General features: G+C 38.7%; 10 protein-coding genes and 3 non-coding genes across 13 annotated transcripts; 7 read left to right on the top strand and 6 right to left on the bottom strand.

The window, feature by feature from the left end:
- Positions 1-247: 247 nt before the first annotated feature.
- nht1 (Ino80 complex HMG box subunit Nht1) lies at positions 248-1296 on the top strand (the record flags this gene model as incomplete). The annotated part of the gene is made up of 3 exons (XM_056180645.1): positions 248-293; positions 345-553; positions 598-1296. 3 exons carry the CDS (start codon positions 248-250, stop codon positions 1294-1296), a joined length of 954 nt encoding a protein of 317 aa, XP_056036722.1.
- A 1227-nt stretch (positions 1297-2523) lies between these two features.
- Positions 2524-3297, bottom strand: vip1 (RNA-binding protein Vip1; the record flags this gene model as incomplete). Its single annotated transcript, XM_056180644.1, has 1 exon — positions 2524-3297. One exon carries the CDS (start codon positions 3295-3297, stop codon positions 2524-2526), a length of 774 nt encoding a protein of 257 aa, XP_056036719.1.
- Positions 3298-4134: 837 nt separating this feature from the next.
- ubc6 (ubiquitin conjugating enzyme E2 Ubc6) lies at positions 4135-4908 on the top strand (the record flags this gene model as incomplete). The annotated part of the gene is made up of 3 exons (XM_056180643.1): positions 4135-4161; positions 4201-4339; positions 4388-4908. 3 exons carry the CDS (start codon positions 4135-4137, stop codon positions 4906-4908), a joined length of 687 nt encoding a protein of 228 aa, XP_056036720.1.
- Positions 4909-5225: 317 nt separating this feature from the next.
- Positions 5226-6293, bottom strand: ats1 (RCC domain protein Ats1; the record flags this gene model as incomplete). The annotated part of the gene is made up of 1 exon (XM_056180642.1): positions 5226-6293. One exon carries the CDS (start codon positions 6291-6293, stop codon positions 5226-5228), a length of 1068 nt encoding a protein of 355 aa, XP_056036565.1.
- A 278-nt stretch (positions 6294-6571) lies between these two features.
- Positions 6572-8580, top strand: cts1 (CTP synthase Cts1; the record flags this gene model as incomplete). Its single annotated transcript, XM_056180641.1, has 2 exons — positions 6572-7835; positions 8042-8580. 2 exons carry the CDS (start codon positions 6572-6574, stop codon positions 8578-8580), a joined length of 1803 nt encoding a protein of 600 aa, XP_056036564.1.
- A 649-nt stretch (positions 8581-9229) lies between these two features.
- prp22 (ATP-dependent RNA helicase Prp22) lies at positions 9230-12810 on the top strand (the record flags this gene model as incomplete). The annotated part of the gene is made up of 2 exons (XM_056180640.1): positions 9230-9302; positions 9368-12810. 2 exons carry the CDS (start codon positions 9230-9232, stop codon positions 12808-12810), a joined length of 3516 nt encoding a protein of 1171 aa, XP_056036556.1.
- A 1270-nt stretch (positions 12811-14080) lies between these two features.
- sir1 (sulfite reductase beta subunit Sir1) lies at positions 14081-18487 on the top strand (the record flags this gene model as incomplete). The annotated part of the gene is made up of 1 exon (XM_056180639.1): positions 14081-18487. One exon carries the CDS (start codon positions 14081-14083, stop codon positions 18485-18487), a length of 4407 nt encoding a protein of 1468 aa, XP_056036555.1.
- Positions 18488-19325: 838 nt separating this feature from the next.
- snR70 lies at positions 19326-19435 on the bottom strand. Its single transcript, XR_008803678.1, has one exon. It is a non-coding gene; the product is annotated as a small nucleolar RNA snR70 (small nucleolar RNA).
- Positions 19436-19565: 130 nt separating this feature from the next.
- On the bottom strand, positions 19566-19645 carry snR41. The gene has a single exon (XR_008803677.1). It is a non-coding gene; the product is annotated as a small nucleolar RNA snR41 (small nucleolar RNA).
- Positions 19646-20017: 372 nt separating this feature from the next.
- rad31 (SUMO activating enzyme E1-type Rad31) lies at positions 20018-21166 on the bottom strand (the record flags this gene model as incomplete). Its single annotated transcript, XM_056180638.1, has 5 exons — positions 20018-20183; positions 20237-20336; positions 20404-20549; positions 20608-21036; positions 21084-21166. The coding sequence occupies 5 exons, from the start codon at positions 21164-21166 to the stop codon at positions 20018-20020; spliced, it is 924 nt and encodes a 307-aa protein (XP_056036558.1).
- A 427-nt stretch (positions 21167-21593) lies between these two features.
- On the bottom strand, positions 21594-22496 carry SOMG_01844 (multispanning membrane protein, CTNS/PQ domain protein; the record flags this gene model as incomplete). Its single annotated transcript, XM_056180637.1, has 1 exon — positions 21594-22496. The coding sequence occupies one exon, from the start codon at positions 22494-22496 to the stop codon at positions 21594-21596; it is 903 nt and encodes a 300-aa protein (XP_056036557.1).
- Positions 22497-23313: 817 nt separating this feature from the next.
- On the top strand, positions 23314-23385 carry SOMG_20078. The gene has a single exon. It is a non-coding gene; the product is annotated as a tRNA-Ala (tRNA).
- Positions 23386-23935: 550 nt separating this feature from the next.
- ryh1 (Rab family GTPase Ryh1) lies at positions 23936-24823 on the top strand (the record flags this gene model as incomplete). The annotated part of the gene is made up of 4 exons (XM_056180636.1): positions 23936-24058; positions 24114-24273; positions 24410-24521; positions 24613-24823. 4 exons carry the CDS (start codon positions 23936-23938, stop codon positions 24821-24823), a joined length of 606 nt encoding a protein of 201 aa, XP_056036560.1.
- Positions 24824-24890: the final 67 nt, after the last annotated feature.

The raw sequence follows: 24890 nt of genomic DNA, 5'->3' as shown, positions 1-24890 counted from the left end.
CATAATATATATAACGTGTATAGATTTTCAATGTTTTAAGCATCAAGTTAGAACATTCTCAAACTGCAATTTAATTCAATTATCCACTGAACTATTATTATATTTCTAACATTTAAACATATTGTATTTCAATTCTTTTACCCACCTTTTGTGTGTGTAATCTATCAAAGGCAAAGGCAATGGTCAGTCTCAGCTAAGGTTGCCAGCGACTTACCCTCTGTATATGGAAAACAAGAATTGAGGATTAATGAGCGCGAATAGTCCCTATACAACAGCCGTATCGAAGTCTGAAGGTAAGAAGAGACGTATGGGAATATAGAGGCGGTATTTTTGACGAATTTTAGAGGTTAAGTACAGACAAAAATGCAAGGATCTCAAGGCTAGGATAGTACAAGTACAAACAGGGAATGAGCATCTATTAAAAAAATATGATTATATTAGACGAACGGTGCGACGAGCAAGATTAGAGCGAGCTTTTTTAATGGAACAGTTGGAAAAACAATCTCAAGAAAAGGCCGAACAACTTGGGCAACAGTCTCGACAATCTCCGCCGGTATTAAATATTTTTTTAAAAACCAATTTTACTAACTGTTGTAGCCTCCTCCTGAAGGAATTAAAATCAAAATATCGACAAAAGGAACTCAACCACAAAACAAAAAACGAAAGTCACCTTCTACTAAGTCAGACACTTCTAAAAGTTCAAAAAATGTTGTTAAAACCCAAGAAGACCAAGGAAACGTTGATGGAAATTTAGAGGAAGCAACCAACATTGGAGCTGACACAAACACTGAGAAAGACGCTGCTTCACTTGATGCAGATTTGAGAGATAGCACGCAGACAGAAGCTTCAGAAACTAATGCAGATGCCCAAAACGCAGATCAAAAACCCAATCCTGCGACTCCAAAAATCACACATTATATGGCTTTTATGTATTTTTCCTCTCAGGAGAAAGCGAAATTAAAAGAAGAAGGTAGTACACTGAAGGGAACAGGATTAAAAAAGATGCTTGACGATTCTTGGAATGCTTTGAATGATGAAGACAAGAAAAAATATTTTGACGGCGCTGCTGAAGCAAAGGCGAAAAAAGAGCCTAAACGAAAAAAGACGACAAAATCACCCGTAAAGGCAGAAGTTAAAGAAGAAAACAGATCCAACAATCCCGCTATTCCTGAAACTATTCCACCTGATGAAGAAAATCAAGAAAGTAGAGATGCACCAGAAATGGCGAGCGGAACAGAAGTTGTCCGTACCGGTGGATTCACTGTTGTCAATCCTTCGCCAAAGGTAGAGAAATAATTCTTAATATTTTCTATTCATTCAAAGATTGCAATATGGATTTTTGTGTTTGACTGATGATTTCATATTGTACGAAGTTATATTTGGCCGTACTTCGTTTTATATGCTTTTAATATCTACTTTAATGATTTCCTTTTTGTTGAGTATATTTTTGAGCGTAAAACCTGGTTTTTTTTTTTTTATTTTTGAGACTATCAAGTGGATGCCTTCAATAATTACGACTCAATCGGAAGCTTAATGATTGAAAGAACCTACTTTTGAAAGACTCTAGAATTTACAAAAAATAGATAAAAAACTCTTGCACCGTTTTGTGAGAGAATATTTGATGAATATCGGCAGTATCAGGTGAACAAACGAACGCTCGGCTACTATATCTATTGGGCCGTTTTCCTTATTCTTGAATATTTGCTGAATTTGTTTTCTCAGAAAACTGATTGATTTGAACGTTGATTATTAGACTAACGACTTCTATTTAAGGCATTGAACCTCTAATAAGTAAGTCTTAAAATTGCTGATGATGTACTTTTCAACGTGAAATATTTGGAAAGAGTAGAATTATGTAAAAGAAGCGGTAAATAGGTTGGATATAATAGCTTGAATAATTGCACAGTAATCGAAGGATGTTCCAATGGCTGCTATGTTACTGAAGTTGATGTAAATGCTTCATGGATATGTTTCTACTGGCGAAGATAAACAGCATATATTTACGAACCGGAATCCTGGCAGCTTTGTTTTCTACAACAAAGAATTGTGAACCTCATGTACTTCATGCTATGAAATGTAAATAACAACAATTTACTAATTATTGACGAGTTTATAAATGATGACTTTAAGGGTTTACTTTTCTAGTCGCTGAGAAGCTTTGCTATCGTTGATTTATTGAAAAACCAATATAATTCACTTATAACACAAAAAATTCTGTAATAGCGTTATCACATTTTCAAAGTTATATTTAGACTAACCACTAATTTATCGTAACATTCAACATAAATCTTTGTCCTAACAGAACATAGAGTATATTATTAAATAAGCTTTCAATATAATCACAGGTACTTAACAATCATTAAATAATCAATTTGCAAACTTTCAACAAGTTTTGAAAATAATTTATCCACGGTATACCTAAATGAAAAACCACATACCCATAGAGAAGCGATTCAATCACATAAAGACCAAAAAACCGAGAAATACTTAAAGGCAAAGCTTTGACCTTAAGCTTGTTTTTATTTACTCGGAAATCTTAGTGTCGACAGAGGGTTGGGCAGGAGCGACAGGAGCGGCAGGCGCTTCGGTATGTCCAGTAGTAGCATCTTCCCCATGGACCTTGGAATCAGCAACTTTGCGAGCTTCACTGTGAATTCCTCGCAATTGGCTTTTGCCAGAATCATAAACGCTATGAACCTTTTGGCCAGCTGACGTACCGGCGGCGGTTTCATAAGCCTTGTTGAAGTAGTTACTGAAGAGAGAAGTAGTGCGTTTATAGGTGTCACTTATAGAAAGCTTGCTATCAACTTCATTGGCTTTCTCTGTGACATGGTAGCGCTCATTCATGGAATGAACGCTAGACAACGCGCTTTCAAGAACACCTTTGAATTTGGACGAAACACCAAGACTTTGGTCTAGCTGTATACCCTTCTCCAAAGTTACATCGCTTAAATGATAGCCACGACCTAAAAGTTCAGAAATAATTGCAGATCGAGGCTTATCTTCCTGGCTAGCAGCTTGGTCTCCACCAGCACCACCTTTGTCATGGGTGCTACCAGCGCTAGCTGGAGCATCACTACTGCTGATTTGAATTTTGTTCTGTCCTAAAAGGGCATCTTGCAAAAGTAAAGCAGTCTTTGTAGCACTAGGGCGTTCGAACTGGATTTTAGCAGTTTGAGTCTCTCCTTCCTTGAAAGTCGAGATGCTGGAAACCTTTCCGCAGAAGGAAAAGAAATCCGAAATTTGCTTCTCGGTAACTTCCAAAGAGATATTCTTGACAATCACTTGATTACTCATTGGTATTGTTTGAAATACTTAGTTGGGAAAGGCGAAGTTGGTGCATGAGGTCGGCTTTATATAAGTCATTACATCAGCGACAACTAACTAATAGAATATCACTGTTGACTATGCTCATTTTGTCATACGCTTCGTATAGTGATATGCTTAAACGTATAGTACCATACAAGTATCATAAAATTGCTTATACGATACGATTTGAGTAAACAAATCAGCAATAATTAAGTCGTGAATGAAAAGGTAGCTGAAGTTATTAGGGAGCAAGTTGGTAAGAAATCTGCTAGTAATTGTTAAAAAGACTATTTATTTTAGATTTTTGAATGCAGCTTTAAGAAAGCTGCTACTAAACACTTGGGCTACTTTCAATCCCCTTCATGAACAGAAACTCAGGTGAAAAGATGTCCATTTTCCAGAAGTAAAGCTTCATAAGGAGATGTGTAATGTTTGATATGGCTTCAACGTGACAAAGTCCCTTGTTCATGAAATTTGGGGTGATTATAAGATGGATTATTAGCGAAGGCATGCTAGGTTGGAGTATATGAACCCTTCAAACGTCGAAGTCCATAACAGGCTTATAGGAGAAGAAAAAACTTACCGTTCGACGGCTTTCAGCAGGGTCTTGGATGGACAGGAGCGTTTAATATCCATCATTAGCATTCGAAATAAAATAATAAAATGAAAAAGAAACGAAACAAAAGAAAAGAATAAAAAAGATCACCTAAACGCTTCTACTTTAAGCTATTTCCCTAATTGCTAACATATTCTTTCTACTCGTATACATAAGTGCATTAGTTTTGTAGGCGGCTTCCTTCCAATTACCAACTCATATACGAAAAAATGGCATCGAAAGCTGCCTATAAGAGGGTATAAGACATAAGAAAGAAGTTATAATAACAAATTTAGTTAATGAAAGAATATTTAGCGCTTCAAAGGAATCCTGTAGAGTATATTGACGCCAGACCAGCACCAGAAAACATTTTGGAATGGCACTATATCGTTACGGGTCCTCCAGATACGCCATATGAAGGTGGCCAATATCATGGTTCGAATTATTGCTTTCTTTTTCATTAGCGCTAACATTTATATCCAGGGACCCTTATATTTCCTTCAGAATACCCTTTTAAGCCTCCAGCAATACGGATGATTACACCCAGTGGCCGGTTCCAAACCAACACTCGTTTATGTCTATCATTTTCTGACTTTCATCCAAAGTCTTGGAATCCTGCATGGATGGTTTCAACGATTCTTGTTGGCCTCGTCTCATTTATGACCTCTGATGAAATAACTACAGGTGGCATTGTTACACCTGAATCCACAAGAAAAGCTTATGCAAAGGATACAAAACGCTTCAATTTGATGAATAATCCAAAGTTTGTTGCCGTATTTCCGGAACTTTTAGAACAAAATCGGCGAGACATTATGGAACAAGCTGCCACAAATGCAAAGGCAAATGCCGAAGCAGCTGCTCAAAAATCAAATTCCAATTCGCCGAAGGAAAACTCGAATGCATCGAAAAGTAAAGAAGGAAACTGGTTCAAAAGTCATTGGGGTGTTGTCGTCGTGGTATTCCTTGCACTAGCATTAGCTCGCTTTCTTGGATCAGAAGCCTAAGCCATTCTTGGCGTTGTTTGAGTTATCATTGTCATTTACTGTTTATCCTAATTCTATCTTTCCATCCTTCAATTTAAATTAGATTTGGTTTTTTGCCCTTTTATTAAAAAAAAAAAAAAAAAAAAAAAAAAAAAAAAAAAAAAAAAAAGTACATATATCTAAATCAATACGGTATAAAAAAATTTGGTAAACCATAGGCGTTATATCATTCATAAGGAGATTCATTTCTATTTCACATGCTGTTCAGTTATACTTTCATCTAACTTTTTTATTTTACTAGTGTGCCACCTCAATGTTTCTTCATTCCAACGCGTTTTCTACTTGTTTTCTGTTACTATCCATGTCGTTGCATATCCTGCTGCTACATAGGTAACCATTCCTGGTAATCCCAGGTTTTTAGCTTGGTAAACGTCTTGACGATCTTCATTAAATGCATTTCCGTGTTCATTCCATCCATAAATATATGCTTCCATGTTTTTCATTAGCACAATATTGTGTTCGCTACCACCAGCAATTGCTAGTGCATCGTTCTGTACAGTATGTGCTTTTTGGGCACGATCTCCTCTGCCAAATGCATATATCCTTCCATTGAAATCTAACAAAGACAGTGTAGACCAATTTGAAGATATATCTATTATAAGGGATGAAATATTGGGATTGTTATTCTGCCATCGAATGCATTCTTCAGAAAGCTTCCAACGATCACCTCCTAATATACTTACTCGGCCTGTTTCCTGGAGGAATGCAGAAAACTGAAGTCCACAACAAACCTTGTTAGCATGTTCTATCTGAGCCAAAAACTGAACTCTGTTGGTCATCTTTGAAACGACTGGTCCTAATTGACCCTTGCGTCCATCTCCACAGCCATAAACGTTACCCTGGTTTGTGATGCAGACCCAGTGTTTTACACTTGAAGAGATGTCTATGATTATTTCATTTTGATCAAGGTAAGGAATCATGATCTTTGTTAGAGACGATGCTCGAACTTCTCCCTGACCAAGCTCTCCCTGTGGACCAGAACCACATGTCCAAACAGTCCTTCTGTCTTTTTCCACCAAGACACTATACTCCCATCCAACGGCTACCATGGACCAATACTTTCTGTTAGCAATGTGAAATTCATGAATATAACTTGATTCAATCGGTTTTAAGCGGTTGATGGACCCATCTAAAGTGATATTATCAAAATTCTGGCAGCACTGTAGCATCCTGTTATCTCCACAAGCCCAGAGTTGACCATGTTGATCAAGTATTAATGTGTGGTTTCCTCCACATGCAATCTTCTTTGGTTGCTCAGGAAAATTCACCTTTTCTGGTTTCGATATGTCTTCATCATGTTCTAATCCTAGTTGATAACTTCCATTAGACCCAAGAGAGTATAACATCGCAAATATTGTTTATTCTGTTCATTAACCATTCTTGGTGGTATGCTGATGTGACTCTTATACCAAGCACTGTCATTACAGAAAATGCGCGACGCTATTAATTTTTTAACAAAAAAATTCTAAATTTATAAAGGAAATGGAATAAAATAATACCAATATTGCTAGGATTTTGCATAATAAAAAAATTTTCACCCTGCCTTCATAAGGACCATGACTGACATTCTTTTTCTCTCCTCCACGTACCACCAACTTTGGAGCAAACAAAAGGGGATATCAAGATGAAATATGTACTAGTATCCGGAGGTGTTATTAGCGGTATTGGAAAAGGTGTGATTGCCTCTTCCACTGGTTTACTGCTAAAAACCTTGGGATTAAAAGTTACCAGTATTAAAATCGATCCTTATATGAACATTGATGCTGGCACCATGTCACCACTGGAACACGGAGAAGTTTTTGTTTTGAATGATGGTGGTGAAGTTGATTTGGATTTGGGAAATTATGAGCGTTATTTGAACGTTACATTAACTCATGATAATAACATTACCACCGGTAAGGTTTACTCAAAAGTTATTGAGAAAGAACGCCGTGGTGATTATCTTGGCAAAACTGTACAAATTGTTCCCCATGTCACGAACGAAATTCAAGAATGGATTGAACGTGTTGCTCGTGTGCCGGTTGATCAAAGCGGTGAAGAACCAGATGTTTGTATTGTCGAGCTCGGTGGTACGGTTGGCGATATTGAATCCGCTGCTTTTGTTGAAGCTATGCGTCAATTTCAATTCCGTGTTGGACGTGACAATTTTGTGTCTATCCACGTATCTCTTGTTCCCGTTATTAATGGTGAACAAAAAACGAAGCCCACTCAACAAGCAATTAGAGATCTTCGTAGTCTAGGTATCATGCCTGATTTAATTGCCTGTCGCTGTAAGCTACCCCTTGAGGAAAGTGTTATTGATAAGATTTCTCTTTTCTGTCATGTTGGTCCTGAACAAGTTTTGGCTGTTCATGATGTTTCTAGTACTTATCATGTTCCTCAACTCCTCGAAAACAAGTTATTAGATTTTCTTAAGATGCGCTTTAAATTGGATCAGATTCCTATCGGTTCCAACCATGTGAACGCCGGTTCAGTGATGTGGAACTCTTGGAAACTTCTAACTTCCGGTCATGACCGTCTTTTCCAGAAGGTTACCATTGTTCTTGTTGGCAAGTACACACATCTCAAGGATTCCTACATTTCCGTTATTAAGGCTTTGGAACACTCTGCTATGCGTTGTGGTCGCAAGCTTGATTTACAATGGGTTGAGGCTTCCCATTTAGAGGCCAGTATGAACGAGACTGATCCTCTTAGCTATCACAAAGCTTGGCACTTGGTGTGCTCTGCAAACGGTATTTTGGTTCCCGGTGGATTTGGTTCCCGTGGTATAGAAGGAATGATTGCTGCCGCTCAATGGGCACGTGAAAACAACACTCCTTATTTGGGTATTTGTCTCGGTCTTCAAGTTGCCGTGATTGAATTTGCTCGTCATGTTTGTGGAGTTGAATGTAAGTTACAAATACTTAAATTCCAAATTTTCCTTTGTTTTATTGCCTTTTTAGCTGTATTCGGCGAACATGCACCTACTAGAGGTTATTATCATTTCCCATTGATTTTAACTGTAGACAGGTGCTATATTAAAGTTAAAAAGGCAATAAATGGGGAGATAATGGGATTTATTTTCCTGAGTTCTTTTAACTAACAATTTTTTTAGATGCTACCTCTGAAGAGTTTGAACCTCAATCTGACAAACATGTCATCGTTTACATGCCTGAAATCAATAAAGATAAGTTGGGTGGTACCATGCGATTAGGCTTGCGCCCTACTATTTTTCAGTCCAATAGCGAATGGAGTAAACTCCGTAAGCTTCACAACAATTCGAAAGAAGTCTTGGAGCGTCATCGTCATCGTTATGAGGTTAACCCCAAGTATGTTGAACTATTGGAGCAGAAGGGTCTTACTTTTGTCGGTAAAGATGAGAAGGCTGAACGTATGGAAATTATTGAGAAGCGGGATCATCCTTACTTCGTTGGTGTGCAATATCACCCCGAATATCTTTCCAAGCCTCTCAGACCATCCACTCCCATTTTTGGATTAGTTGCCGCGAGTGCTGGTTTACTTGATGAGTTCATTAGCTCCGGAGAACCTGTGGAATGGACTGATGTTTCTCACTTTAATGCTGAATCGGCTCTTGCTGATTCATCTGAATCTGTAGAAATTACCAACCAAGCTACTATTGTTTCTACCGATTAAGTAGTTTAAATTGTACACTTCAGTTTTTCTCGGAGAAAAGAGATGGATTGGCTCATATATTAATGTTGTCACTCACTTTATAATTTACTAAAGGTTTTGGTTTTGGTACTTGGTTAACACTTTGGTTTGTTTTAATAATACACTTGATTTCAACTTTCAACTGTTTAATATTGTGTCACATAGAATGGACACATACACAATACTATTTATTACTAATTAAGGCATGTTCTGAAAGATTTCAGAATAGTAAGATCTGGTAGATTCAATTCAAGGACGTGTTTTGCAAATTAATAACCTTGCATGAAAAACATTTTAAGAACTTCAGTAACAATATCAGAGCAACCCAAATGTATCATAATTAAAATATTCGATTTTACACAAATTTAAGCTCATGAATGAATATTCATTAATGAAACGGTCGAAATGCTTTCTTCCAATCCACTTCATGTTAATTCATGAGTTGACTGCCTCTTTAATCTCGCTACTTTACATTATATCAGTATAACGAGAGCCAGCAAGCGAATCGCCTGTACGGAAATTGATGCATTTGAAGACTCCTCTATTTACACATTTATAACGCCTAGATGTTATACCATTTTCCTTCGTTTTATTAATTCCAAGTTTTACCTTAATATTACTAATTGAGCAAATGGATGATTTAGAGGAATTGGAGTACTTGTCCCTCGTTTCAAAGGTCGCCTCTGAAATAAAAAATCATACTGGTATGTTTTAAGCCATTGCCAAAGAAAGCTTAGGTTCTTTACAAGAATTCTGCTAATATCATTAGGGATTGATGATAAAACTCTATCTGAGTTTGTAATAAACTTATATGAACAATCCAAAACTTTTGATGAATTCAAGGAAAATGTTCAAGCATCAGGAGGAGATTTTGCAGAGTCCTTTCTACAAAATGTCGCCAGATTAATTCGCGAATTACATCCAAAATTGAAAGCGAAAATCCTAGGTGATCAGGATTCTGTTGGTAAAAACAAAACCGCGGTGCCTAATCTAACGCCTGAAAGCGATAATGCGGATCGAAAGCGGGAGTTGTTTCCTGGTTTAAGCATTCCCGATCATAGAAATCTCGAAAATTCTAATCAAGACAGTGATTTAATGAATGATACCATGAATGAGTTAGATCGGTTGTCCAGCTCTTCGCGTTCAAGAAGGCCGGATAGTACTCGGGATATTTTTTACAGAGAGAGGTCGAGAAGTCCCCCTCGTTCTTCTCGTAATGGTGATAGACATCCTGCAGACCGGTATGTACCTACTCGTTCGCGCGATAGTAGTTCTACTTATCGGCGTCAAAAAACTAATGCGTTTAATGGGTTTCCACAATTAAATGAAATATACCCTGGTATTGTTTCTGGTATAAAGGAATTTGGTGCCTTTGTGACATTGGATGGCTTTTCCCAAAGAACGGATGGTTTGGTCCATATATCCAACCTGATGAGTGGTCGGCGTGTTGAGCATCCCTCTGAAGTTGTTGCATATGGGCAACCTGTTTTGGTTAAGGTTAATCGAGTAGATGAAGCTAGCAAAAGAATAGGTCTCTCGATGAAAGAGGTTGATCAGATTACTGGAGAGGACTTGAAGCCCAAAACAGAAGACAATGTTATTTATCGTGGCACCGGTGCTAATTCTGTTGGTTTGAACGCAGATGAAAAAAATGTTCAGACAACTGATTTCTTCGACGTCGGTAAAAATAATGGAAGAAAGAGACTGACTTCTCCTGAGATTTGGGAACTGCAACAGCTGGCTGCTTCAGGAGCAATTTCATCATCAAGTATTCCTGGGTTCCAAGAGGAACTGACTACATTTAATAACCCTGAATTGAAGCCAGAAGATGATGAAGATTTCGAAATTGAATTACGTGATGAAGAACCTAGGTTCCTTGCTGGTCAAACAAAACTCTCCCTTAAGCTTTCTCCTATAAAAGTTGTAAAAGCACCCGATGGGTCTTTATCTCGAGCTGCAATGCAAGGACAAGTACTAGCTAGTGATCGTCGAGAAATGCGTCAAAAAGAAGCACGTATGCAAAGCGAAAAAGAGCTAGAAAAACAGGATCTATCGTTAGTATGGAATGATACAATGGCCCGACCAGAAGACAAAAAATTTGCTCAGGAGATACGCAGTTCAGCAACTCAACAAATGACTACTCAAATGCCCAATTGGCGACAGCAATCCGTAAAGGGTCCAGATGTATCGTACGGGAGGAAGACGACTTTAAGCATGAAAGAGCAGAGAGAGAATCTCCCTGTCTTCAAACTTCGAAAGGCGTTTTTAGAAGCTGTTTTCAAAAATCAAGTCCTTGTTCTGTTAGGTGAAACGGGTTCCGGTAAAACCACGCAAATTACTCAATATTTAGCCGAAGGAGGTTATACGGATAATAGAAAAATAGTCGGTTGTACTCAGCCAAGACGTGTAGCTGCTATGTCAGTTGCGAAGCGCGTTGCTGAAGAAGTTGGATGCCGGGTTGGAGAAGAAGTCGGTTATACCATTCGTTTCGAAGATAAGACAAGTAGGATGACTCGAATTAAATACATGACAGATGGTATGCTTCAGCGCGAATGCTTGGTTGATCCACTCTTAAGAAAATATTCTGTTATCATTCTCGATGAAGCACATGAAAGAACTGTATCTACTGACGTTTTGTTTGGCTTACTGAAGCATACAGTAACGAGGAGAAGTGATTTGAAATTAATTGTTACGTCTGCCACGTTAGATGCAGAACGGTTTTCCTCGTATTTCCATAAATGCCCTATATTTACAATTCCTGGACGATCTTATCCTGTTGAAGTATTATATGCCAAGCAACCAGAAAGTGACTATCTTGATGCAGCATTACTTACGATAATGCAAATACATTTAACTGAAGGTCCAGGTGACATTTTAGTATTTTTGACAGGACAAGAGGAAATTGATACGAGTTGTGAAATTCTTCATGAAAGGACAAAGATGCTGGGGGATTCTGTACCTGATTTAGTAATTCTGCCAGTATATTCCGCGCTCCCTTCGGAGGTACAAAGTCGTATTTTTGAACCTGCTCCACCGGGAGGAAGAAAGGTAGTTATTGCTACAAATATTGCAGAAACTAGTTTGACGATTGATGGAATTTACTATGTAGTCGATCCTGGTTTTGTGAAGCAGAGTTGTTTTGATCCCAAATTAGGTATGGATTCTCTGGTCGTTACGCCGATTTCACAAGCACAAGCAAGACAAAGAAGTGGACGTGCAGGCCGTACAGGGCCAGGAAAGTGCTACCGGTTGTATACAGAAAATGCCTTCCAGAATGAGATGTTACCGAGTCCGATTCCTGAGATCCAACGTCAAAATCTTTCTTATACCATCCTTATGTTGAAGGCTATGGGAATCAATGATTTGCTGAACTTTGACTTTATGGATCCACCGCCAGCGCAAACGATGATTGCCGCATTACAAAATCTATATGCATTATCGGCACTGGACGACGAAGGATTGTTAACGCCATTGGGAAGGAAGATGGCGGACTTTCCTATGGAGCCACAATTATCAAAGGTTTTGATTACGAGTGTTGAACTTGGATGTTCTGAAGAGATTTTGACGATTATAGCCATGTTGAGTGCTCCCAACATCTGGAGTCGACCAAGAGAGAAGCAGCAAGAGGCGGATAAGCACCGTGCGCAATTCTCGAATCCAGAAAGTGATCATTTGACCCTACTGAATGTGTATACGGCATGGAAAACCAACAGGTGTTCTGACAATTGGTGTTATGAGCATTATATTCAAGCACGGGGGCTTCGAAGGGTAGAAGATGTGCGTAAACAGTTACTAAGTTTAATGGACCGTTATCACCAGCCCGTAATATCATGTGGTCGAAACCGGGAATTAATTTTGCGTGCATTGTGTTCTGGACATTTTACGAATGTAGCAAAGAGAGACTCACATGAAGGATGTTATCGAACGACGGTGGAGAATGCACAAGTGTATATGCATCCCAGTAGTGTGTTATTCGGAAAACCTGCGGAATGGGTAATTTACCATGAATTAATTCAGACGACGAAGGAGTATATGCACACGGTAAGCACGATTCATCCACGATGGCTGGTGGAGGTGGCACCGACATTTTTTAAATTTGCGAATCCAAACCAGATTTCCAAGTCGAAGAAGGGAACGAAAGTTGTGCCTCTATTCAATCGATTTGAAAAAGCAGACGAATGGAGAATATCCAAGCAGAAGAAAGGAAGGTAAGTCGAAGAGAAGGTGTAGAAGAAATATGAAACATTGGATGTTTTGGGATGTTTCTCTGGTTATCGTGGGTTATGGGTTGAAACTCGTTGAAATTCGATGTATTTATAAAAGCACAAGAATCAATGCATGTAGATAGGAATTTTTTTTTTACAACAATGATAGAAAGGGTTTTCTGGTGGAAAAAGGATGATTGATTTGTATGGATGAACTCGTAAGAAAAGAGAAACGATGAAGGAGGTAAATTTTTTGAAAAGTGAAAGAATTGTCTCTTTTATTTTTTTCTCGTCAACACTTGTCTTGATGGAAACTTGCACTAGAAGTGTTTACAAAATATTTGACAGAAGTAAAAGAAAAACTAAAACTGTATTTATAGCCATAGCTAAAATTAATACTTATACTATCAATCAACAGATCATTCGAAAAACATATTTTATTTTAACCAACTCAAAAACATAAATATAAACAAATGCCCACTCGACCGCATCCCCCACATTATAAGGAAATACTTCCACTCCTTATAGTTATTTATTCCTCATTATTTAGATTATATAATGTGTCGCAAACATTCAATGAAAGGCCTTACAATAGCGAGCGCAATGGTGCATAAAAGATTAGTAGGGAATGTGATATAATTCTAGAAATCCTCAATGAAGAAGCCAATCGTGGACAAAGGATATTGTTTGTTTACCGAACATTACAAATGAAAAATTTTATTGATCTTAAAAAAAAAAACAAAAAAAAAAACAATGAACAATCTACTCGTGTATCTTGTGGGTTGGGATCATCTTGCCTTGGATCGTTCGATCGAGTAACAAATTGATTACGCGACTTGACCCGTTCCTACGAGCACGCTAATCACGCAATCTACTGTGCGATTGCTCAACAGCTACACCAAATCAACGAAATATAAACTTACCCTCTACCGCATTCTTTACTCGCTTTCAAAGCAAAGAACGATTCAAAGGGAACGCAGTAGTGGAATTGCAAACATCTGTTGCAGTTGTTCACAGAAAGCGAAAAAGCAATAGAGATCACATTCCCTTAGTTCTGCAGTCTTGTACTAGAATCTCTTGCCATATACTTTTATTTTTATCTCTTACATGAGAAATAATTTTATTTGTTGAATTCTCTTGGTCTTGATTTTTGTAATCTCCTAATAGTTTTTAGTTTGATTTTCTAATTTTGGAGAAAATTTTGGTACGTCCTTTCTTCTTGTTTAAGCAAACGGTTTTATTTCAAAAATCACGATTTTTACCTTCACCTGTTCACTATGAGCTTAAAAGCCTCCATCACAAATACGCAGGAAGCTGTGACACGAGTCGCTTTCCGATGCGCAGATTCCCTCTATGTTGTTCATCCAACCAATGAAACCCTGGATACAACATTTCAAGAGGCCGTGCAAGATTTACGAAAAGTTAAAGCGTTGAACGTTTCTGGTAAATCCACTTCTGTCGTCTCGTTGAAGTCACATGCCGATCCTTTTGCACATCTTACTGATTTCTTCTTCGCTGAGCAAGAGTCCCCAGTCCCTACCCCGAAACATATTGTTTCAGCTGTAGCTTCTGCTGATTCTCTCTTCTTTGCTACACCCCATCTCTACAAGCTCTCTCATCAGCCTGTTGTAGCCCACATCGCTCTTGATCCTACGGAGCCTTTTGATTTTGCCTCCGTTCGTGACACCGGATTCGTTATCTTGCTTTCCGGAAACTGCCCCAACGGCTCTGAGCAAGACGCCTTAAACGACGTCCTTCAAACGGCTGCTCTTGCACACAATCTCGCTGTTAGACAGAATACCGGTGTTTTGCATTTTTACACCCCCATCTACAATTCTTCAGTCGCTTTGGAAGACTTGGACTTTCTTCCTTCCAAGGAAGATTTAGAGGCTGCTCGTGTGGTCGATCTCCTCCCTGAATCCCAAGAGACAGAAGAAGTCGAGAAGTCATCGTCCTACGTCCCCCCTGTTTATGATCAGCCAGCTCGTGATGCCGCTTCGTATGCTTTCCTTTCTCAATCTTTCAAGCCTTTCGAATATTATGGTCCTTCCGATGCCTCTAACGTCCTTTTGGCTTTTGGCAGCGCTTCTCCTTTGCTCTCTAAGAATGCCCTTCAACAAGGATCCGTTGGCATTGTCGTCATCCGCGTTTTGCGTCCTTGGTTGCCCAACGATCTATTCTCCGGTTTACCATCCACCGTGAAGCGTATTGCCGTTCTAGAACCCCTCGGCAACCTTCCTCGTAAATGGGACCCTTTGTATCTAGATATTTTGGCTGCCCTTGTCTCCGCCAAAGCCAATATTCAATTACTGGCTGTTAAGTATGGTTTGCAATCCACGAAGCATGTCGCAGACATTGTTTCCGCTGCCATAGACAATATTAGCGGTTCTGCCAAACCCTCTATTGTTGCAGATTTCACGGAGACCGGCAAGCAGGTTTTCGTTCCTACTCCCCCTGCCATTGAGGATGTTTATCACAAACTACTTCAACGTGTGTTTAAGGCTCGTCTTAATGTCGTAAATGACCCTACTACCGCTAAGCCTGCTGTATCTTCTCATCTTATTATCTCTCCTCAGTTCGCTTTGGGTACCGTATTGGAATACGAAAAACAACGACGTACTTTCTGTGATGAAGTTGCCTCTTTATTAAAGACCGAATCTTCTGAAATTTCAGCTGAATCCTTACAAGTTCTTTCCAACTGGATTGTCTCTGTCGATAATATGGACTCGCCAGTTGATCCTGAACTCGTCGTTGCAGAACTCAAAAAGGATTCATCCACTGGCATTAAGTCTTTGCTTGACCGTTCTCATTTTTTCACAAACGTTTCTCATTGGATCATCGGTTCCGACTCTTGGGCTTACGATTTGGGCAATTCGGCCTTGCACCAAGCTCTTTGCCTTGAATCTAATGTTAATTTGCTCATTGTTGATACTCAACCTTATTCCACTCGTGAAATTGTCCGTGCTTCCTCTCGCAAAAAGGATATCGGTCTGTATGCCATGAACTTTAGCAATGCCTATGTCGCTTCTACGGCTCTTTACAGCTCTTATACTCAGGTCATATCTTCTATTTTAGAAGCTGACAGGTTTAAGGGTCCTTCGGTTGTTTTGGCTTATCTTCCTTATCATTCCCCTTCTGATGATGCTATCACCGTTTTACAAGAAACCAAGAAGGCGGTTGACGTTGGTTACTGGCCTTTGTATCGTTGGACCCCTGCTCTTCAAGATGGTGAACGCTCTGATTTCCAGTTGGATTCCGAACGCATTCGTAATGAACTCCGAGCTTTCCTTGAAAGGGATAATTATTTGACACAATTGACCTTACGGAAACCTACGTTATCCAAAACTCTTTCCCAGTCCTTTGGTGCTGATGTCCGTCATAAACAAAATATTGATGCTCGTAATGCTCTTAACCAGCTAATTGAAGGTTTATCTGGCCCTCCTTTAACAATTTTGTATGCCTCAGACGGTGGCACTGCCGAAAATGTCGCTAAACGACTCCACCATAGAGCAAGCGCCCGTGGCTCCAAATGCAAAATTATGGTGATGGATGATTACCCAGTTGAAGAGCTACCAAAGGAAGCTAATGTTGTTTTGTTGGCCAGTACCGCTGGTCAAGGTGATTTCCCCCAAAATGGTCATGAATTCTGGGAAGCATTTAAGAATGCTGATTTGGCTTTGAATAACTTGAATTATGGTGTGTTTGGTTTCGGTGATTACGAATACTGGCCTCGTAAGGAAGACAAGCTTTATTATAATCGTCCCGGTAAACAGTTGGATGCGAAATTCCAAGAATTTGGAGCCAAGCCCCTTCTTCCTTTGGGATTGGGTAATGACCAAGATCCTGATGGTTGGGAAACTGCTTATAGTACTTGGGAACCTGAGCTTTGGGCAGCAATGGGCTTGGACAAGGTCGATGTCGACATTGACGAACCCAAGCCTATCACCAACGAAGATATTAAAACGGCTTCCAATTTCTTGCGTGGTACTATCATGGAAGGTTTAGCTGACAATTCTACTGGTGCCCTCTCGGAACACGATTGCCAATTGACCAAGTTCCATGGTATTTATATGCAGGATGATCGTGATATCCGTGAAGAGCGTAAAAAACAAGGACTTGAGCCTGCTTATGGGTTTATGATTCGCGCTCGTTTACCAGCTGGTATTTGCACTCCTGAGCAATGGTTAGCCATGGATGATATTTCCGCGAAGTGGAGTAATAAGACTTTGAAAATGACTACTCGTCAGACCTTCCAATGGCATGGTGTTCTTAAAGGAAACTTGAGAAATGCTATTCGTTCCATATCTAAGGTACTCATGACCACTTTGGGTGCCTGTGGTGATGTTGCTCGTAACGTTACTTGTTCATCCGCTCCCGAAAATGAGGAAGTCCATGCTCAACTTTATGAAGCTTCTAAGGAAATCAGCAACTCTTTGCTCCCTACCACCTCGTCTTACCATGAAATTTGGATTGAAGATCCAGACTCTGTACAAAAGAAAAAGATTGCCGGTGAAGTTGCCCAAGATGTCGAGCCATTGTACGGACCCACTTATCTTCCAAGAAAATTTAAGGTTGGTATCGTTGCACCTCCATACAACGATGTCGACATTTATACAAATGATGTTGGTCTTGTTGCTATTACAGAAGGCACTAAAGTGGTTGGTTACAATTTAGCTGTTGGTGGTGGTATGGGAACCACTCACAACAACAAGAAAACGTATCCCCGTCTTGGTACAGTTCTTGGTTACGTTCCTAATGATAAAGTTGTTGATGCTGTTAAAGGTGTTCTTATAGTTCAACGTGACAATGGTGATCGTGAAAACCGTAAGCAGGCTCGTCTTAAATATACAGTAGATAGATTGAGTGTTGAGACGTTCAAGCAGAAAACTGAGGAAGTGTCTGGATTTGCTTTCGAACCTGCTCGTGAACATGCTCCATTCGTTAAGAATACCGACGACTTCGATGGCTGGAACCAAACCGAAAAAGGAAAGTATTGGCGCACAATCTTCATTGAAAACGGTCGTATTGAAGATAGTGGGGAACTCCTTTTCAAGACAGGTTTGCGCGAGCTTGCTGAAAAATTTTATGAAAAGAAGTCTAAGGCCGAATTCCGTTTAACAGCTAATCAACATCTTATTCTGTCTAATGTTTCTTCTGAAGAGTTAGAGTGGGTTTCTGAATTGTTGGCTAAGTATAAGCTTGACAACACTGCCTTTACTGGCTTACGTCTTTCTTCAGCTGCATGTGTTGCTTTCCCCACTTGCGGACTTGCGTTGGCCGAAAGTGAACGCTACCTCCCTAAACTTATCACCAGGGTTGAAGACATTATTAATGAAGCTGGGCTTCAAAAAGATAGTATTGTTATGCGTATGACCGGGTGTGGTAATGGTTGCTCTCGTCCTTGGGTGGCCGAAATCGCCTGTGTGGGTAAAGCACCAGACACTTACAATTTGATGTTGGGTGGTGGTCATTATGGTCAAAGACTCAACAAGCTATATCGCGCATCAGTTCAAGAGCGCGAAATTTTGGATCTTTTGCGTCCTCTTATCAAACGTTATGCTTTAGAACGCGAAGATGGAGAACCTTTTGGTGATTGGGTTATCCGGGCAGGCATTATCACAGAAGTTGTTAATGGCGGTGCAAACGGTTCTGTTCATGAAGGTGTTTCTGCTGAAGCATATTAACTTTCATTTCACGAAAGGTGTTCACGCGTTTGTAACGAAAAAAGCTAAGCCTACGAAAAGGCAATAAATGTAAAAGCTTATTTTGGAATTTAGAAAACTGTTGTGTCTATTAATTAATTGTATATGTGGTTTAGGAACATACATTCATATTTATATTAAATGAAATCTGGATGGAATTTTAATTTAACACTGCACTAGTAACCGTGAATAGCTTGTAATTTGAAATCCTCTAAGCGTTGGAAGAAGACAATGTTTTATTTGTTTAGGTTAGCATCCTGTAGAATTCCGAAAACATAATTTTTTATTCAAGAACAAAAACTCTGGATTTCGATAGAGACTGAATTACCAAAAACGTGGGTGAAATGAAACCATCGTATCCAAAGTAAGAATAAAGTCTTGAGAGTACAATCTACTTGCAAAAGACGTAGTTACAATGGAAATTTGTATAGCATTCTTTGACTAGTCTAACAAAATGATTTCCCCATTTATAATCAAGCGATGAAAACCTACATGTACTACAACAGACTTGAAAAATTGCATTTTACAGGAACAAAGATAGGTTAATATTTGTAATTATTTCACAGCATTTTTTAGCGACAATCGTCTATACTATTACGAACAATTTCCTGTACAAACAACTAAAAATATGACAAGAGTTGCTCAGAGTATATTAAAGAAATCATGGGCAGTTTCAGACAGTGTGAATTGCTCATCACCGCAACATGTCACATTTTAGAGCTTCAATTTACTGGAAACGTCAAAATCTACAATACAAAAATCTAAGAGATGTTAGTAACATATCATAGAATGAAATAAAATCCAACAGGATTGCGACAAATCAGTAAGACTCGAAATCAACAAAGCGATCACGACTTCAATGTACAGTTGAAGACTTGGTATGTGACCAATTTAGTCCGCCCGTTATGTCTTTGGAACTCATCCTATAAACGCAAACCGTTGGAGAAAAAAACTTACACATCATACTACAAAAGTAAAGTAAACTGGCTTAAGTTTGGATAAATAATCATTTCTAAAAGAGTTAGCTTCGCAAAAAAAAGATTAAAAGGAGAGAATACTAATCAGACAAGGCTGAAACTTAAAAAAATACAACAAAATTCAACATAAGTTATTCTGTTGTATATGTCGTTTTGTCATCACTTTATATCCTTAAGTATTATTGTGTACTTACCAACTATGAACTAAAGCTTTAAAAAAAACAATAGTAACTAATGTACATGCTTGGAAAGAGAGTAAGCGCGTCAGCGTACTTTTATTGTTTACGTGACTGCTTTTTAGCTACGTAGTCCATTACCTACTTGCGAAAATGCTCGACAAGATGGTTACCTAGAGAGAGGTTCTTGACCGTAGTGTTGCAGAGTTCACTATTGTGTAAACAAACATTCGCCAAATGAGAGTAGCATGAGAATGTTTTAATTGTGTATGTGCAATCTCGACTTCGATAGAGATGTAAATATTTGGAAATGATCGAAGGTAGAAAAGGCATTCATTCTATACATAACCAACTCGTAATTACAGCTTGTATACAGGTCCAGAGCTGGTTTCAGCATCAAAGATCCAAAAGTTATCTATGGGGTATTGACGCTTGCTAATTGAATTTAAAGCATCTTGGGCAACAACGCCTCCGATGATGGAGATCACTGGCATCCATTGAAAATTGGAATTCTGGGAAAAGTCGCTAAAATAAATCATTAGCAAAACCATACGAAAAAAAAAAACCCCATAACTTACTTTAAGAAATCTTGGTTTAGGATTACGTTGGGATCTAATTGTTGTTCGTGACACATCTTCTTGATGGATTCTGGGTCTGACTTGTTGCGTTTCAGAATTGCTGTCAAGATGTTAGCTTGCCCACTATACTTAAATAAAATAGTCCTCTTGGTTGACTATGAACTTACATAGGAGTGCAGGGTAAGCGGCTGGAACTTTTTTTGCCAGACGAGGTCTTAACATGGAACCAAGGGCGGTATCGAAAGCTACTTGCATGGGTTTTTGTCTGGTCGACATTGCTTGCTCAACTTTTGTATTTTCAACTGTTTTTTCTCTAGTAAAAGTTAGCTTATACTTGAAAACGTATGAATTTTGATAGACCTTCCACTTACATTACAAATTCATGGTCAATTAAATCAGCGAAAGCGAATCCATAAAGTCCGTAGCAACTCGAAGCATACATAGGACGCTGACTAGAACGACACAAGGTATTTACCTTGCAACACTCATTGTACTGAAGTTGAGTTGCAATAACCATTTGAAACGAAGAGATTATACTTTCAGACAGCTCCGCAATCGGTGTATCCAAAGAGGATAATTTCACCAGTGGATTGAGGTCTTTTAGTTTATTTATTAGGGAAGATGCCTTTGACTTTCCTATGTCCGACTCTTCCAAAAAGAACTGGTCATGCAGATCTTGCTTCTCAACAGAATGGGTGTCTTGCAAGCATAACTCTCCAACACCGGCCAAGACTAAATTTTTTGCAATTTCGTTTGATAAAGGAGATGCTGTAATCAACAAAACTCGCGATTGCTTTAACCTAGACAACGCTGGTTAGAGGTTCTCATAGATCAGCAAATCACTCACGCTTGTTGGGTATTGAAACCCCAAAGTCTAATTTGTCTATCATATAATGCGATTTCTTCAGGATTCATGCCGTTCTTTTCCATATTCGCCTGATTCAGTTCGTATGAGACGTTTTGTCTCAATAAGTTCTTGCCTTCCCTATGCAATGGCTTCCAAGTTATAAGCTCTGTGTGGAACCATGAGGACCAGGAACTGCTAGGTTTCTATACCGATATATTTTTACAGAACAATTTATATTTAAAAAAAAAAGTTGACTTGACATATTATTACTAGAAGCTTTTATAATTTCACGATTATATAACATTTGTGCTATTTTAACTGATGACAATAGGATTGTAGTATATCATATTGCTACATAACCATTGATAAATAAGAACGCATTAAATTGAGGTAAAGGAACGTGGAAGGATTTTAAAGAAGTGATCGGATTTTGAAAACTCTAAAAATTCAGAGGTGTAAAGTGTTCAGCTAGATTTATCGATGGGAAAACTTAAACATCATAGGCATAGTTTAAGGACCAGTTTCTTCTTCCAACACTCTTACAGCACGTTGACACTCTTCTTCGCGTTGCACGGCAAGAGCTTCTTCCTCTTGTTTGGCTTTTTGGTTTTGAAAGTGATAATAGAAACATAAAGAAAGCAAAACCGCTTGCAAAGAGGCGCTGACAACATACATCATGTAACTCGTCCAGTTTGTACCGGGGAGTCTCGACAATAAGTAACCGATCAAGAAACCGCCGGGAGTTTGTACGGCCATCATGGGGATGCTCAAAGCGCCATGAGACTTATGACGAACAGTAGAAATAAATTGAGGGACGTATTGGACAATAGCACAAAAAGAGGCACTAAAACCAAGAAAGGTTGCCCAAGCCATATTGTAAGTTAAAACAGTAGCAGACAAGATGCAGATGCAAAGACCCCAAGCAAAAATGCCTAGCAAGCCATAAGAAGTGTTGCGCCAGGTTTTGCTTTTCGTAATGCTTAAAGGTTCTGGGATAGGATCGCCGCTTTCATCATCGTTGGAGATAAAATGAATAGGGCGAGGAAGGTACATCCAAAAGGAAAGCAAAACGACACCCATTGATATTACTTGAGAACCGACTTGCATCAAACCGCTGGAGTTGGCAAAGCATTGGCGAGTAGAGTAAAATTCATGGCAGCACTTTGTTAAAGGGATCACTTGTAAAGTGATCACGTTGGCAAGAGCATTCAATACACCGATGTAGCCCAAGCCCAGGTAGGAAAAGCTAAGACCTTTGGAGGTTCCAAGTTTTACAATTCGGTAAACCTGAAGCAAATAGGAAAGGATAAGTCCAATAATAATAACAATGGCAGATACAAAGCTCGTTACAGTTGCCAAAGGACACTGTTGCTCTTGATCATTGAGTATAGTGCTCAAAGACATTGCACGCATAATCAATCCGTGATTTTCAATCTAAAAACAAGTAACAAAGAAACAATGGTTTCTCAATTCCAATGAATCTGTATTTGTAAAAAAAAAAAAAAAAAAAAAAAAGACAATGCAGTCCACGACTAACGAATTCAACAGATTACGGCACGAGCTTCGAAAGACAGATACAGGAATCCAACAAGACGCTTCTAATCACGAATTATAATTTAAAGAAACTAATTTTAACAAAAGAAAAGTTTATACCTGTACCTAAGTAAGAAGAGAAAGCAAGTAACGTTTGGTGGATGGCAAAAGGTGGTGGGAAGAAACTAAAGCTTTAAGTCATCAGTTAAGCGACTTTGATGCGGATCGAGAAGTACAATTTCACAAAGGGAATTGAGAAAATGGACCCAGGAACAAAAATAAATGAAATTGCTACATATATATATAAAGAAAAAAAGTCGGTTGCTTTTGCGTGGAATCACCTTTTGTGGATGAATTCGTCATTCAGTGTAAATAAACAAAAGAAAACCACCAAACGGCCTCTTTGTCAAGCATAAACAAGGTGTCTCCAAATGGTCATTTCAATTCGTTGTTGCTTTCTTTTGAAGGAGACGTCGCTTCGTGACGTGAAGTACTTTCTGGAAAAGGAAGCTTTACAGCAGCGTTCAGGGCCGTTTGATTTTCGCACAAACGGATTTATTTAGAGCTTATGCGAGTCTATTTGTATGGAGGTTTTGATTTTATTTTTTTTTGTATTCACTCATCCTCTTGCATTGCATTGTTAGCAAATGTTATTTTTTGTTTATAACAGTAATTGTCATTAAGTTCCTTAAGTTTCGGGCATATGATGCAGTGGTAGCATGCTCGCTTTGCATGCGAGTTGGCCTGGGTTCAATCCCCAGTGTGTCCAAAATCTTTTTTATTTTTTTTCTGTAAAATAATGGTTTCATCAATATTTTTTTTAAAGCAGTGATCATTTTATTTACTAGAAGAAGCATTTACAAACGGTACAGCAAAGCAATCGTCATCCTAGGCTTTTACCAGTGTTACGAACACAAAACTTGGGTACTAAATTCATTGCATTCGGTATTCCTTTTCCATATGTAGATAATTCGTTTATCCATTCCTTCAAAGCCTTTTTATTTCTATACCTCGTTCATATCTTCTTTCTTTTCTTTTCTCTTTATTGCAAATGATAATCATAATTAATAAATAGCAGAAAAAAAGTGCTTTTGAGTCCTTCGAAACTTCGCTTCCTATAAGCCTATATATTCTACCGAAGTTTGTTTCCTTTCACCAAAACATTATCGTTGCACCGCCGTATTTTGAAGTTGCTCTCAACCACTACAGTAAAGAAAACTCAGAGCGGACACCTTCTTTGCTTTTCATTTTACAAAGACTCTTTTGTTCCAGAGGATCAACTATAAAACCCTTACAGATTTGTTTCATAGATATTCTAAATGTCGGACAATTATTCGTTTTCGTTGCGTAAATACAAGCTTGTCTTTTTGGGAGAACAATCCGTTGGCAAAACTTCTTTAATCACCCGGTTTATGTATGATCAGTTTGACAACACCTATCAGGTAAGAAACAATTGAACGAGCGGAAATTTGGTTTGTCTAACGTCATCACTCGTAGGCTACAATTGGGATTGATTTTTTAAGTAAAACGATGTATTTGGAAGATCGCACTGTTCGTCTTCAACTGTGGGATACCGCTGGCCAAGAAAGATTTCGTTCTTTAATTCCTTCCTATATTCGAGACTCTTCGGTTGCTATTATAGTTTACGATATTACGAGTATGTATCTACCGAAGCAAAAGCATCTTTGAATCCTTCTGACGGTCGTCAAACAATTACACTCAATGTGTCGTCCGTCACATGATTTCAAAAGAGACCTTGTATGACAATCAATGTTTACTAACATGTCCTGTAGACCATAACTCCTTTGTGAATACTGAAAAATGGATTGAAGATGTACGGGCCGAACGGGGTGACGATGTGATTATTGTACTTGTTGGAAACAAAACAGATTTGTCAGATAAAAGGTATGTCTCGTCGAAAAAGAAAAGCTTAGAATCAACCTTTCAACATGCTTCCTTTTGTTTCTGGACCTCCTTTTCACTAATTCTTTTACAGGCAAGTTAGCCAAGAAGAAGGCGAAAAAAAAGCTAGTGAATTAAAAATCATGCATATGGAGACTAGTGCCAAAGCTGGTTATAACGTGAAACAACTTTTCCGAAAAATTGCTCAAATGCTTCCTGGAATGGAGAATGTCGAAACTCAGAGTACCCAATTAATTGACGTAAGTATCCAGCCAAACGAAAACGAAAGTGGATGCAATTGCTGAGATACTTGTTTGCGAATTTTTGAACCCTTTCACCTCTGTGCCCAAGATATGTCAAAATATGTTATGA

This window comes from Schizosaccharomyces osmophilus, chromosome 1 (genome assembly GCF_027921745.1).
Source record: "Schizosaccharomyces osmophilus chromosome 1, complete sequence".
Lineage (NCBI taxonomy): Eukaryota > Fungi > Ascomycota > Schizosaccharomycetes > Schizosaccharomycetales > Schizosaccharomycetaceae > Schizosaccharomyces > Schizosaccharomyces osmophilus.
This window is presented reverse-complemented; position numbering and strand designations above follow the sequence as displayed.